This window comes from Squalius cephalus (genome assembly GCF_949319135.1).
Source record: "Squalius cephalus genome assembly, chromosome: 3".
Lineage (NCBI taxonomy): Eukaryota > Metazoa > Chordata > Actinopteri > Cypriniformes > Leuciscidae > Squalius > Squalius cephalus.
The window spans coordinates 17,352,300-17,367,644 of record NC_137124.1 but is presented as its reverse complement, the minus strand read 5'-3'; the positions used below and the strand labels follow the sequence as shown (position 1 = coordinate 17,367,644).

Genomic DNA, 15,345 nt, shown 5'->3' with positions numbered 1-15,345 from the left:
AATTTCTTTGTTTGTAACTTTATATCTCAAAATTGCAAATCTTAAATCTGAAACTTTACATCTCACTTTTGTGCCTTTATGTCATAATTGCTACTTTCTTTTTCATAATTGTGACTTTATATCTGACAGTTGTGAAAATGATGTAATTCTCACTTATGTAATTCTCACTGTGTGTGTGTGTGTGTGTGTGTGTGTGTGTGTGTGTGTGTGTGTGTGTGTGTGTGTGTGTGTGTGTGTGTGTGTGTGTGTGTGTGTGTGTGTGTGTGTGTGCGCGTGTGTGTGTGTGTGTGTGTGTGTGTGTGCGTGCGTGTTCGTATATTTTGTCTACCTGAGAACCAACCGTAAACTGTAAATTACTGGCAATTAAGGTAAAACTAAGATTAACTCTCAACACTTTACAAGGCTTTGGTATGTTTTAACTTGGCACGAGATAAAAATCCCATACCCTAGAGACACCTCAGTGAAAAAATATCCCCTGGTGTCACTCAGTAGTTTGAGGCTCAATGGGGACTAAGCTCTAATCATCCAGGATAAATCCCCCAGACTTAACTCAACCACTCACCATTAGTTCCTATGCAAACAAATAAAATAGTAACCAAATCACAACAGCCACGGGTTACACGGAGGGCAAAAGAATCACTGAAATGCACACTTAATACTGGTGACAAAACCGTTTATAAAAATAGAGTTCGGTATTTAGCCTTTCATCTCGCTAAGAGCTCTCTAGAAACGTGTGATGTTCTGAAGAAGCCTTGAGGGAAGTGTGATTAAGGATTTGGCTGCGCTGTCCTTCTGTTTCTATGGAAGCTACATAAAATAAGTCTGGCCACCCAAAGGCATTCCCTGGGAGAGCTCTATATGTCCTTGTGGCGAGTAGGAAGTATAAACAGCCCGGAGTGTGGGCACTGAATTATGGATGGGGTGATATTGACAAGGGAAAGGGCGAGTGTAGGAATGTAGGACAAGCACTTTCAGAATACACACACACACTTATAGACATATACAAACAGGCAGTACTAGTATTACTAAAGCACTTTTCAGACATAACATGCTGTTAATATGAGGAATAATATACTGAATCTATTGTAAGAATGGGGTCGGGGTCGGTAAGATATTTATGCTCACCAAGGATGTATTTATTTGATCAAATACAGTAAAACGAAAAATACAGTAAAACAGTAATATTTTGAAATATTATTTCGATTAAAAATTATTGTTTACATTTTAATATATTTTAAAATTAAAAGTACTCCTGTGATGGCAATGCTGAATTTTCAGCATCATTACTCCATTCAGTGTCACATGATCCTTCAGAAATCATGCTTATTTGGAGCTCAAGAAACATTTCTTATTATTATCAATGATGAAACCAGCTATGCTGCTTAATATTTTTGTGGAAACCATGATACTTTTTTATTCTTTGATTAAACTATTAAACAGAATTTATTTGAAATATAAATTACTTGTAATAAAGCAAATTATCAATTTAAAGGGGTGGCATAATGCCCTTTTCACAAGATGTAAAATAAGTTTCTGATGTCCCCAGGGTGTGTATGTGAAGTTTTAGCTCAAAATACCCCACAGATATTTTTATATAGCATGTTAAAATTGTCACTGTTTCAGGGTGAGCAAAAACACACTGTTTTTGTGTCTGTCCCTTTAAATGCAAATGAGCTGCTGCTCCCGGCACAGAGGGCGGAGCTTCAACAGCTTGTGTCCTTTTACCTCACACAGACATGCACTGAAAATTTCAAAAACATTTAGCCTTTTATGTTCAAACCGGAGTCAAACAATGGAGAGACTCAAGAAGAAGTGACAACATGTAGAAGCAACAGGACATTTCTGAATGGTTAGTTGATGAATTTAGGTAGCTTATGTGAAGTTATCTTCTAGTCACTCATTAGCATATTCTATCATGATAATCTATAAATCGCGTTCCTGGGGGTTATGTAAATTTTAGGAAGCTTGTGTAGTCCCTATCAGCCGTTTGTTGTAGCAAAAAGTTTCTTTAAAAGCAAATATCTCCCTTTGCTTTGAACTTTGAGCATCATAACTTTGCCGATGTTGTTTATGCTCAAACAGCAACATTACACACTAACTAAAGTTAGAAAAGTGAAATCATAATCAACCACCCCTTTAATGTATCCTTGCTGAATAAAAGTATTAATAAATCATACTGACCCCAACCTTTTGTATGTGTAAACAGTCATAGGCACACACACATCAAGGCAAGATGAGTTCAGACTTTAATGCAGTGTCCAAAAAATGTCCAAAATTACTTTTGGACACTAAAAACTGTATTAATGTTAATGCATAGAAAATATCAAACTTTTTTTTTTTTCTAGCAATGACTTTAAACCAATTGATCATTTTTGTGGATGTATGAAGTCAATTTTCATTAGTATGTAGCCCCCCCTTGTGGTATAATATCCCATTACAGTTCATTAATTAACAGCATGAGATCTGTATGTGCATCCCCAGTGTGGCTGTGTCTGACTCTAACCTGCGCATGGAAAATGGAGAGAGACTTGGCAGTGTGCAGGGGGATCAGGACCCTCACCAGGAACTGCTTGTGCTCTGATTTGAGAGGCAGAGCAAAGCCATTTATGATACTGGAAGAGAGGAGAGGAGAGGAGAGGAGAGGAGAGGAGAGGAGAGGAGAGGAGAGGAGAGGAGGCGGAAAAGAGAAAAGGGAGAATAAACAGGATTAGTATCAGTCGTCCTGATGATGCTCTGTACACTCATTCACCACATTATTGTTCATCAGTTAATCTCCCACTAACCCCCCCCCCCCCCACCCCACATCCTTACTCTCTTTCTGCCGGTCTCCTCCTCTCTTTCTCTCAAAATTCTTTAGTTTTATTTTTGTTCTTCTACTCAGTCTGATCCTCCCATTGCTTAACTGTTATTTAATTCTATTCCATCTACACTGTCTTGCTGTTTCTCTTTTATGCTACAATCAACTCTCTATCTTCTTCGCTCTTTGTCTCTCATTTTACATACTCAATCTTTCTCTAATTCTATCTGTTATCTTCCCCGTCTCTCCTTCTGTTGCATTCTTCCTCTTTTCTTCTTTTTACTTTGCTTATATCTTATATTTTATTTTTCAAATAATATATATATATATATATATATATATATATATATATATATATATATATATATATATATTATTTGAAAAATAAAACATTTGAAACAATTGAATAATTCGGAAATCTCTAAATTGAAAATATATTTGATTTAAATTTGGGCTTTTTTTTCTATTCCTAAGGAAAATTGATAAGGCTGTTTAAATATATTTTGTAGAATATTCCTGTATTTTATGAAATATACATTTTATTTATTGTTTAAATATTAATAATATTAATATTAAATATTATAAATATTGAAATATATTTCAATTTTAAAGATTTTATTTAAAAAAAAATTATATAGTTATGTAAAGATATTTATATCTAGATCTATCTATATATATATATATATATATATATATACACACAGCTCTCTCTCTCTCTCTCTCTCTCTCTCTCTCTCTCTCTCTCTCTCTCTCTCGTTCTACCTCATTCTCTCTTCAGTAGTGATCAGAGAGATGTGTGGGTGGGAGAAACTATAAATACTACTGGCATCAACCTGAATTTAGACCTCCATCCCCAACACTCTGACTCATGCCTCCCCCTGGTTGTCTCTCTCTTCCCCTGTTTCTCTCTGTCAAAGGTTTGCTTTGTTTATGCTATTAAACACACTGAGGCACCATTTTGTGTACATTGAACCCAATATGCAAAGCAGCGCTGGTTTCGCAGACAGAGAACATGGCTGTGAATTACATGGCTGTACACGCTAAAGAAGGGAGATATGACTGGGGAACAGGCAGCAGGAACATGCAGCAAGCGCTCATGTCGGAGATCTTTGTCTGAATCACCACCATAAAGCATCTCTCCAGTAATCTACTGCCACATTAAGTTGTGTAAAACTATAATTTACTCATTCAAGATTTATATGTACCTCCTAACACTGGTAACAATGAATAGACCACAGGGATCTACCTTATAATATTCTAATTTACATTGGTTTGCTATATAAACATCATCTGAGCTGATTTTTAACACAAATGTAGTGTGCTTTCTATTGTGAGTTTGAAAGAGTATCTACCTTCCCAAAATTTCCAGAAGTTCAGCAACTCCATTGAAACGCTCAGTTTCATAGATGAACCTGCAGAGTTTAAAAAAAGATGACATTTTAGAGGCGAACAAAGAGCCGTTATTGTCTGTGTAATATTAATACTGGTCATGCTTTTTGTCTACATGACTGTGTCTGACCTGAGGAAGATGTTGTTGATCTGTTTGCGGATGTAGGCCCTCAAGCCCAGGAGTTTGCCATAGACACGGTGCAGGATAGTCTTCAGATATTCTCTCTCTCTGGGGTCCTCACTGTCAAATAACTCCAGCAGCTACATCCACACACACACACACACACATACAAGTCAGCCTTTTTGCACTTTATTAAAAGCACTAATCATATGTCCTGACACTTAAAGGGAATGTTTATAATTAGTGTGAATGATAAAGTTTAAAATCAAACCCGGAGGGTAGACTGTTGTGTTTTGACTATGATATGATTTAACATATCATATTGCTGCTCTAAGATATCAAGGCCAAAAGAAAAAGAAAAAAAAACATAAAATGTTCAACAGTGTGTGCCAAAACTACAAAATAGCAATGTTTGTCTCCGAACACTGGACTTGAAGATGGACTAAGATTGCCTTGACTTCACTTACTTGTCCATTTTCATTCACACTGTTTCATTATATATTTATTTTATTTATGATAAAATAATGATCCTTAACAGATAAAATAAGATACGCAGAATATAACATACAAAATTAATATTTATTTATTTAATATATATATATATAAATATATATATATATATATATATATATATATATAGTATTATTAATTAAACTGAATTACATATAATTAAATTAAACATATGCAAAGTATATATTCACTATTATGCAGTCTTTTCGGTTTACAAGGGGTTTACAAATATTTGAAATCACACTATATATATATATATATATATAGTATTATTAATTAAACTGAATTATATATAATTGTATTAAACATATGCAGACTATATATATATATATATATATATATATATATATATGCAGACTATATATATATATATATATATATATATATATATATATATATATATATATATATATATATATATATATATATATATATATATATATATATATATATATATATATATATATATACATAAAGGTTTTCAAATGTTATTAATCACACAAAGCCTCTATATATCTCTACACCTATACTAGCTCTGTACCTGTAGAACAAACTTCTGGTCCACGTAGCGCTTGGCAAGAGAAGGCTGGAAATCTGGACTCTCAAGAAAGCGTAAAAAGAACTCATACACCAACTAGATAAAAAAGAAAGTATAGGAGGGAAAGAGAGAGGAAATGACATTGGAGTTGGGACACAAGCTATAAAAAAACTCATAATGCTTACTCAGTCCATGCTGTGTATGTGTTAGTGTGTTTGTGTGTATGAGAATTTGAGATGTACATGTACCTGTAAGTGTGGCCAGGAGGCTTCCAGAGCTGGTTCATCCTCCTCTGGGTCAAACTCAGGGTTCTCACTGGGTGGGAGGGTTCTAAAAATGTTCACTGAGATCTACAGGAAGAAGAGGGGTTGAAAAGTTGTATTTTGTTTCCCCAATACCATTACGTCCCCATAGCAAATGAAATGTAAAGAACTAAGGTCAGAAATCTCTCAGATTTCATCAAAAATACCTTCATTTGTGTTCCGAAGATGAACAAAGGTCTTACGGGTTTGGAACGACATGAGACTGAGTAATTAATGACAGAAATTTCCTTTTTGGATCAACTAACCCTTTAAACAAACTCAACTGCCTATAACTGTCTATTAATCTTTATGAGCTTTATTATCTTGTCTAAGGTGTATTTGATTAGGTTTGGAGCAAAACTCTGCAGGTAAGTGAACCTCGAGGGCCAGAGTTGAGACCCTATGCAGACTGTATAGTCATATTCAATTGTTCCCTTATGCTGTGAATATTTAAATTAAAGGGATAGTTCACCCAAAAATAATAATTTTCACAACACTGTGTCCAAACATGGCTTTCTTTTTTCTGTAGAACACAAAATATATTTTTGAAGAATGTTGGTAACCAGACAGCATTGGTTACTATTGATTTCCATTGAAATCTTCTTTTATGTTCTACAGAAGAAATTAAGTCATACAGGTTTGGAATGACATGAGGGTGAGTAAATTATGACAGAATTGTCATTTTTAATAAAACTGTCCTTTTAAATCACTGTAATTCTTTTCAGTGCTGCTTTTCTTTGGAACTGCTCAGCATAGGTTCCACCCTTATTCTCAAAACTTTGCGCAACTGCACAATGTTGTGCCATTTCCACAGACAGAATGCAAGTAAATGGAATTAATTTTTAAAAGATATTTGAGTACATTTTCTATTGATCAGAGCAACAGTCATTGTTACTTGATTTGCATAATTCCTCTAGTAAACAAGGGGCTAAAACAAACAAGCATATGCAAATAAACAGCACCATCAGACACCGTGAATTCATTCTTAGTGAATTCCCCCCTTTGTCTTTCAAATCAAAACATAAAAGGACCAGTTAACAAAAATCAATTGCTCCTCAATTAAGGTGTTTTTGTATTTCAGCTACATACAGTACAGAGCTAATGTAGCTAAACACAAAGAAACGTAAATGCTTCTGAGTCTTTAAGTGCACTTTAGTGCATTGGAGATCCTGTACATCCCTCAAAATGATTTATCTCCCTCTGCCTCCTCTGCTCTTTTATCAAATCCCATCCTACTCCATCACTTTTTCTCTCTTTCGCGATTCATCTCACCATCTTAATAGCCTCTGGGTAAAGGGGTTCGATGAGGACTCCGCGACTGGTGGCCACGCTCTCCACAAGCTCGTTCAGCGCAGCCCGTTTGATCTCTTTCCCCTTCAGGTCGGCGACACAATCCAGAAAGTCAAAAAGCACACAACACTGCTGCAGCTTCTTACAGAACAAGTCATGAAGTTCTGCCACTGGAGCATCTGAGGGACAGGAAGGAGAGGACATGTAATCTAATATACATGTATACACACAAATACACTGCACATTTACCATGACTTTACTATATTTTCCCTAGTCTAGCTTCCCAATAAGCCAGGCATTGTATACTATGAACATTGCTAATATGGATAAAGGTGTCTGCTAAATGCATAAATGTAAATGTGATGTTTTTTCTTCTTTTTCTAAAAAACATACCATGATAAAACCAGAAAGAATCTTGAAATCCCATGCACATAAATATGATATATGACCATAACTGTATCATTTTTTGTAATGCTACACTCTTAGAAAACAAAGTCCAGTGGGTTTCTACATTGAACCCAAGTGTTATTTACTCAATTTAAACAACCTTTTATGCAAAAAAGATTCTAATGTCTTAAATGATTGCATAATTCTTTCAAGTTTAACAGAACCTTTTCTTCTAAGAGTGTAAAGCGATGCAATAGAAGAACATTTTTGGGTTCCCCAAAGAACCTTTCTGTGAACAGTCTTTAAAAACAGTTTTTTCTTAGTGTAGTGAAGAACATTTTTGATCATCTTGAGAGCCTTTTCCCACTATAAAGAACCTTTTGTGCAATGGAAAAGTTCCATGGATGCTAAGTTTCTTCATGGAGACATCAATGCCAGTAAAGAACCTTTATATTTATGCTCTCCAACAGAACAATTACATTAAAGATGGTTGGATCTATAGACACTTGGATCTATAGACAGAGTATATTAATGCAGATTTCTTGAAGTGGACGGACGGGATGCTAATGAGAAATGAGTGGAGGCGTGTGGTGCTAACAGGATTAGCGGGTGCTATCTTTAACCCTGCGCTGTCTCGGCCCTCTGTGGACATAGCGCCTCGAGGCACAATAACCATGACAATCTACTCCATTCATTTAAAAACTCAACACAACTACATACCCTACTGTTCTTGTACTTCGACATGTGAATCTCTCTCTCTGCCTCTCAATCTCTTTTTCTTTAGCCTCAGCCTGCTACTTCGTACAATTACTCTCCATTAAAAATGGATTAGTCTTAACATTCACAGTCTGCCACAGCTAGAGTCAACCTAGAGTCAGAGTGCAGCAGGTAAAGTCAAAGGAGACAGATAGACCAAGAAATCAACAAAGCGAAAATGACGATTGCTGAAGTGAATGTGATGAAAAGAGGCTGGTGTGATTGTTTGTAGACCGGGGGAAGGATAAGGTGCAAAAGAGCATGACACAGCCACAGCAGTCTGAACAGAAAAACGAAATTGTCTTGGGAAAAGTGTGAGAGAGAGAAAGAGGGTGGAGACAAGAGGAACTGGAGATGTACAGCGAATTAGAGGAAGAGCGAAGCTGAGAACTGAGAGAATTAATACAATTTGTATTTGAAATGAGCTTAAATCATGGAAAGAATGTGAAAACTATAATATTGAAAAACGTAGCAGCAGTTTTACGTCTAAAGTTGAATGATATCACTCTAGTTAGACCAGTCGTCACTCTAAACATGCTGTAATGTTGAACATGCAAAGCTGCTAAATATAGTGGCCAATAAGCAACAGTGGGACGTAGAGAGAGAGAGAGAGAGAGAGAGAGAGAGAGAGAGAGAGAGAGAGAGAGAGAGAGAGAGAGAGAGAGAGAGAGAGAGAGAGAGATGCATAGTATAGGGAAAGAAAACAGTGCAGAGAGAGCAGGAGAGATGATGTCATCCCTCTTCCTTGTTCCTCTCCTCATGATCTCCTTTTACCCCTCCTCTCCATCCCTCTCTCACTCTCATTCTCTCTGTGGATCTCTTTCTGTGATTTTAATGGGAAAAGTCTTTCTGTTTAAAGAGTTATTACTGTGTTTGTGTGGCTGTTGAGTTCCTGTATTTTTGAGCCACCACAACCCATAAAACAGCCAAGCAAAAATAATGCATGACAAAACAGGAGTTTTGAACTGCCACGTCTCACATGAGATTTTTTTTGAGAATGTGGAATGGTCTTCAAATAATATGGACATCATGATGTTAATCTGATCATTTAACTGCAAAACAGTTTAAGTGACTGGTGCAGTTCTGCTAGTCCTAGGATAAAGATATGTATACATATACAGTATATACTTATCATTAAAAGTGACAGTAAAGACTTTTACAATGCTAAAAAAAAAAAAACTTGTTTAAATAAATGCTGTTCTTTTGAAAGTTCTATCCTGAAAACAATAACAAAAGGATATTAAACAACTATTTTCAACATTGATAATAATAATAAATGTTTTTTAAGAACCAAATTGGCAAATTAGAATGATTTCTGAAGGATCATGTGACACTGAAGACTGGAGTAATGGCTGCTGAAAGTACCATCACAGGAATAAATTACATTTTAAAATATATTAAAATAGAAAACTGTTATGTTACATGTTAATAATACTTAAATAATTCACAATATTACTGTGGGTGGGGGATCCCTTTTCTACATTTTGTCCTCAACAATAACTCTCCCTCGGTACACTGTTCCTGCACTTACAGCTTCACATGCTTATCCATTTCACTCTCTCGCTTTCTCTAATGCTCTTTTTCTCTTCCCTGTCTCGATAATCACTCACTCCCTCTTTTATTCTCTCCCTCTTCCTCTCTTGCCCTCTTTATTGATCGAAGGAGGCCAGAGAGGGAGCAGGCCTTCTGTGTACTGTAACCTTACACCAGCCCTGACCAGCTGGACCCTGCAGGAAGAAGAAGGCAGATATATACCCACCACTATGTTCTTACCCTGAAATAATGATTCACAACTGCAAAATAACAGTACAGTAATCTTCACACTCAAAGGTTATTGCTAATAGATATGAGATGCTGTCATGGCTAACCCAACAAGCACTCTCATTTCTGTTTCACTTATGAAATTGATGAGTTTTGAATGTGTAGACGAGTCACTATGCGAATGAGGCTGAGAGCTCTGAGCTGCCCATTGTCCAATTGGAAAACACTTTCCTTCCAGCAGTGACAGCTATTTACAGAGACACACGCTCACAAACTCACGAGGACTAGTAGTGAAGTCACTCCAGAGACTTAAGTAGAAACAACAACACAAATGAACTTGAAGAGCAGAATTTGAATGTTTACAAATGAGAATAAACACCACCAATGGCTCACAATACTGCAGCCTGCAGTCTTTTTTCCCGGTAACTAATAACCCAAGCTAGCAAACCTGGCAGTGTTGGCCATATTTTTGGCTGGTAAACCAATTAAAGATTCCGGTCATGTTTTGGACTGATAGAGCATCTCAGCTGTTTTCTTCACTTACTTTCTATTACACACAAGCACAGACAGGGGCTCACAGGTAAATTCACAGCCCCAACAAACACTCACAGGTTCTATATTAGGTAGTGTCTGTCATGCTCCACTAAGCTAATCTTGTGTTTAAAGAGCATTATATATGTCACATCTAAATATCCTGTGCCATTAATGGAGCTTAAATCTGTAGCAGGTACATGTTAAACAAAAAAAAACACAACTTTTTAGCACACTGATAGTAGACGTTTGCCAATCCATAACTGCCATAAACTCAAGTTTTATGAGGTATAATCTAACACAAGCATGCAGAATACCACAAAGATAGACCAACACTGCGCATTTTATACAGTTATGGGTTAAGAAATAAAACCAGAGCTAAACCTAGTCAGTCATAGCGCTGAAGTTAAATCTACTGGACCTAGTAAGAGTAAAAGAGACAGACATTGATTAACACAGGAGATGTATCTCAGTGTCATGTGAATGACTAAAAGCAGGTCAGTTGGCTGGTTAAGCAGGACAGAGGCTCAGTCTGGACCCCCTGTGACACACCAACTGGCAGCAAAACCTCAGCTGGAGAGTCTCATTAAAACTGGCACCACTAAATCTTACTTCACTGGAAATGTAACTCAGATGATTCCTGAATTAGAGGAGGTGAATCATATCCTGCTGAAGTGTGAATCATGAAGTTGTGTGAGAACTTGGAAAACCAATGAAATTTATTGCCATCCATGAAATACTGTGGGACAACACTGTATTATTTGTGGTTATTCATAGCAACTCTACAATGCATCTACTCGTATGCATCATAATCCAATTGCTTATTTAAGACTTGGGCTACCCTCCACAAATATGATCAGTAGCTCCCCAGACACTTAAGAGTTTTTCCCTCACTTCAGGTGGATGACCGAAATGAGCATATGGAAGTGTAAATATCAGGGTCTTCAGACTGAGGATGCTTTTAACCACAAAGATTCATAAACTTGCAAAGAACTTGGCAATGACTAAGTCAATGCAACTGGAAAGAAGATTGCATTCAAAAAAATTTTTTTTGCTTTAGTTAAATTGAGTTAATGCAACACAATTCCTACTTAATTTCATTGCATTCAATCCACTTAAAGGGACAGTTCACTCAAAAATGAAAATTCTGCCATCATTTACTCACCCTCAAGTTGTTCCAAACCTGTATGAGTTTCTCTCTTCTGCTGAACACAAAAGAAGATATTTTGAAGAATGTTGGTAACCAAACAGTTGGGGCCCAGAAGTCAATGGGGCCCATCAACTGTTTGGCTACCAAAATTCTTCAAAATGTCTTCTTTTGTGTTCAGCAGAATTGATTTTAATGTATAGAGGGTATGCACGTGACATCACCATCAGCTGGAGTGACTGTGGTTACGCCCACTGAGTGACAAAAAGACTGACTGGCAGCATTGGTTTTCAGCGTGAATGCCGCAAAAAAACACACAAAACACATCTAAAACGGGAAAGAGCTTTGAGATTGAGAGAGATGCATTGAAAGAGCTACAAATAGATTTGTCAAGAAATCTGAAATATATTCTTACAGAGTGCCGTAGAGAAAAGAGAAGCAAATGTATCGCTGCAATTCACAGAAACAACTGGACTCCAGACAGTGAAACGTCGATTTGCAGTTATCATTTTGTGTCAATATGTTGAATTTTGGGGTTAAATCATACATACCCTATATATTGTATTGTTATATATTGTATTGACAACTCTACTTAAATATTTACGATATTATATTCTGCATAATTGAATATTTTTAAATAAACACTGACAAAAACTATAAAAGTTTTAGGGCTGGACGATATGACGATATATTATATAACATTGATATAAGTGATCACCTGGATTTAGACTTACCTATATTGTATTTATATAAAGCGTTCACAGGCACATTTGCTTTATGTATTTCCCCCAGCGTGTAAATCAGGCACATATAAATGTCAGGAAACACGATTCCACGATTCCTGGCTGCATGCCAATATCCATGGATCACTGGATCTTTGGTCATTTGTAAGTAACACTATATTGAGTCCAACCTTTAGTTTAAACTAATAATCGTTTGTTTTAGTCTCCTTTTTGCAGTTTTCCCTATTAAATCCAGTCATTCAGCAGGCTCTTTTGCCACTCAGTCCGGCTAAGGGGGTGTCCAGCGGGAAAGTGACATCAATGCATACCCTCAATTCATGCAGGTTTAGAACAACTTGAGGGTGAGTAAATGATGACAGAATCTTAATTTTGGGGTGAACCATCCCTTTAATTAGTAAAACAGAAGTTTACTTGTGCATTTGTGAATCATTGTGAATCATTTACTAATGCATTTGTGTTGGACTTATTGAATAATTTTTATTGCCATTCATTAAAACTGCACAATGGATTTCAGATTCCCAGCAAGCTTTGCATGGGACTATGATTGACTGAAGATGTTATACAATGTGTTCTTAAGCCAGATATGGTTTATGTTGCTTTACTTAATGATTACTATGCAAATCCCACTGCAATGAACAGTTTCTTCTTTCCTGCGATTCTTGCAGATTATCATGCTAACTAGTACTGCAATAGACTCATTTGAGTTACTTTGATACATCTAATCTTATTTGGTATTTAGTTAACTTTCTGCTACACACAATATTTAAGTTGAGTTGAATTTAATGTTACAACCCCCCATTTCCAGTATAGCCACAAGTTCAGTTCAGTCAAAAAAAAAAAAAGTACATCTTTTAAATTATGTACCCTTGAATGATGGAAGCATTAAAGGAAAATCTGCTGAGTCTAGCTGTGCTCCTCGGAAGATTTAGTTACATTTGAAGTCCTTGTGGAGGTACCATCTCTTAAGGATGCTCAAGAAGACACGGAGTTCACCAAAATGGCTGTAATAGTCTATTTTTGTATCAGGGAATGAATAACTATTCTCGTTACTTGCTAAATAACATGTCATTAAAACATTAAAAACAAACCACCTCACGTCCCAGTTAAAGGAACCTACCTTTAAGTAAGGGCAGCGGCGTGAGCTCCACCTGGGAGCTCTGATAGCGGAACTGTGAGGAGCTGTGGGACCGTCGCTGCCGGGCACGGCGCATCGAGCGGCGGGGGAAGCCGTCTACCTTCTCCGCGCTCGGCACAGAGAAGCCCGTGGTCGGCGAGGATGGGCTCGACGGAGGTAGCTTCGTGGGGGTCTCCATCGCTGCAAAGGTGGTTCTCGGCAGAAGACTGTTCGAAGGAGGAAGCCAACAGCCGGAATAGGCACTCAAAGCGCCTTGTTATTGAGTCAGAAATATTTTTTTTCTTGGATTGAAAAAGTCAAATGGACAGGCAGGGATCGACTAAAGGCAGAAGTTATCTAACCTGGTCTAAATTGTAGACAGAGGGATGGTAGAAGTAAAAGCTATCAGTGTTCAATTTGACGCGTCTCTCGCTCGTGTTACATTAAACCCCCCCAAAAAAACGAGATTAGACGTGGGAATAAGCACAAGGGTGAATGTAATTGTCTATATCTTTATGAAGAGATACCGGTGTGAACACATATTTCTACAATAAAGACATCTCTGCCGTACTGTCGTCATCAGAAAGTCATCGGCCTAAATTTGGTCTTTATTTAAATATTTATAGGCTAGAGGCATAAATCGGTAGGCTACTGTATTAAAACTCGGACGTAATAAGCCTTCTATCCAGTGATCATGGGCCAATTAATCCATGCTGAAAAACAAATGGGCGATTTAAATCCCGTCATTTATCTCCTCCATACAGGTTCAAATGCATCTCTTATTAATTAAATGTTATCGTCATATTACCAGTCCCCAGCTCTGCGCCTCAAGTCCTTTTCAGAGCCGTCCAGCGTCCCCCTATTAAATCCGTTATTGTACAGTCGGTTCGGTTCGGTCAGATCCACACAGGGCGGGGATGAACTGCTTCAAACGTGCCTACATGTGTAAAGCATCACGGCGGCCGCTGCAGCACTGATACCCCCTTCTACCTCCTTCCCTCAAATACAAGGAACCGCTGTTCAATTACTCCTATCACAAGGATATAACAAGGACAGTCTCGCTGATTTTGTCCGTCGTCCTTCCTCTCCGCTGATAACTCGTGTTTTTCCCCCCGTTTCTTTATTTCCCAGCAGCCAGTGTCGGTCGTTGTCTTCAGGTGGTGCAAGTAGATGTAGATGCTACACACTGCAGATGACGCTCACGCGCTCTTATTTATTTATTTACTTACTCATCCTACATTTACGCGATCCGTTTCTAGACGTCGCGATGTTATGGTTATACCGTTTGCTCTATTCACCGTTTAAGCGACCATATATGTGCTATTTGTTTTTATATCATCCCTATCGTTATCAGACAGCTGTTTTCTACCTCAGCCCCTTCCCTTCTCCTCCCTCTCTCACTGGCTGACACAGTCTCTGTTAGCCGCTGTGTTTTGGGACTGTCAGGTTGGCCATTGTTCTTGCTTCATTCGTTCATTATTTCGCGCGTTCACCCGTCGCTGTTACCGCTGATTTTTGTTCAGTCCGTCGCTAAGTATTTATCGAACACGCGTTTTGTGATATTAACCGACCGACGACGTGTCGCTGACCTACCTAGAAGACTACTAAATGTGATGCTGAACGTTATGGGCGTTTTGGCTATCGAGAGACCATCCCCTGCTGTACCACTGAGAAGGATTGAGTGCTTTTGCTATTGATTGATCGTTTTAAGTGTATAAATGAGTCAATGATAAAGAAGAATATAAAAAGAACAAAAATAATTATTTGAACAATCAAGTTCTTAAAAATGTTTATATTTTCTAATATTTATGATTTAATGTCTCTAAAAATGCCCAGTTGTTCGAAAACATTTTCACACGTTTTTCAAGGTAAATTCATATTTACCTTGAAATTCATAATGAATTCATAGCCTTCCTATAAAAGTCATATATTCATTCATATATATATATATATATATAT

The 15,345-nt window shown here is 37.2% G+C and overlaps 1 protein-coding gene across 1 annotated transcript in view; it reads right to left on the bottom strand.

Annotated features, from left to right (window-relative positions):
* The window catches only part of ppp2r5b (protein phosphatase 2, regulatory subunit B', beta), a 23,378-nt gene extending 8,336 nt beyond the window's left edge, over positions 1–15,042 (bottom strand). Inside the window, exons 1-7 of the mRNA XM_079867145.1 lie at positions 13,390–15,042; positions 6,930–7,126; positions 5,604–5,705; positions 5,359–5,451; positions 4,317–4,447; positions 4,150–4,209; positions 2,504–2,612 (exon numbers count right to left, since the gene is read on the bottom strand). Coding sequence (XP_079723271.1) covers positions 2,504–2,612; positions 4,150–4,209; positions 4,317–4,447; positions 5,359–5,451; positions 5,604–5,705; positions 6,930–7,126; positions 13,390–13,585 — 888 coding nt within the window. The 5' untranslated portion in view covers positions 13,586–15,042. The remainder of the gene's footprint in view (positions 1–2,503; positions 2,613–4,149; positions 4,210–4,316; positions 4,448–5,358; positions 5,452–5,603; positions 5,706–6,929; positions 7,127–13,389) is intronic.
* Between the last annotated feature and the right edge of the window lie 303 nt (positions 15,043–15,345).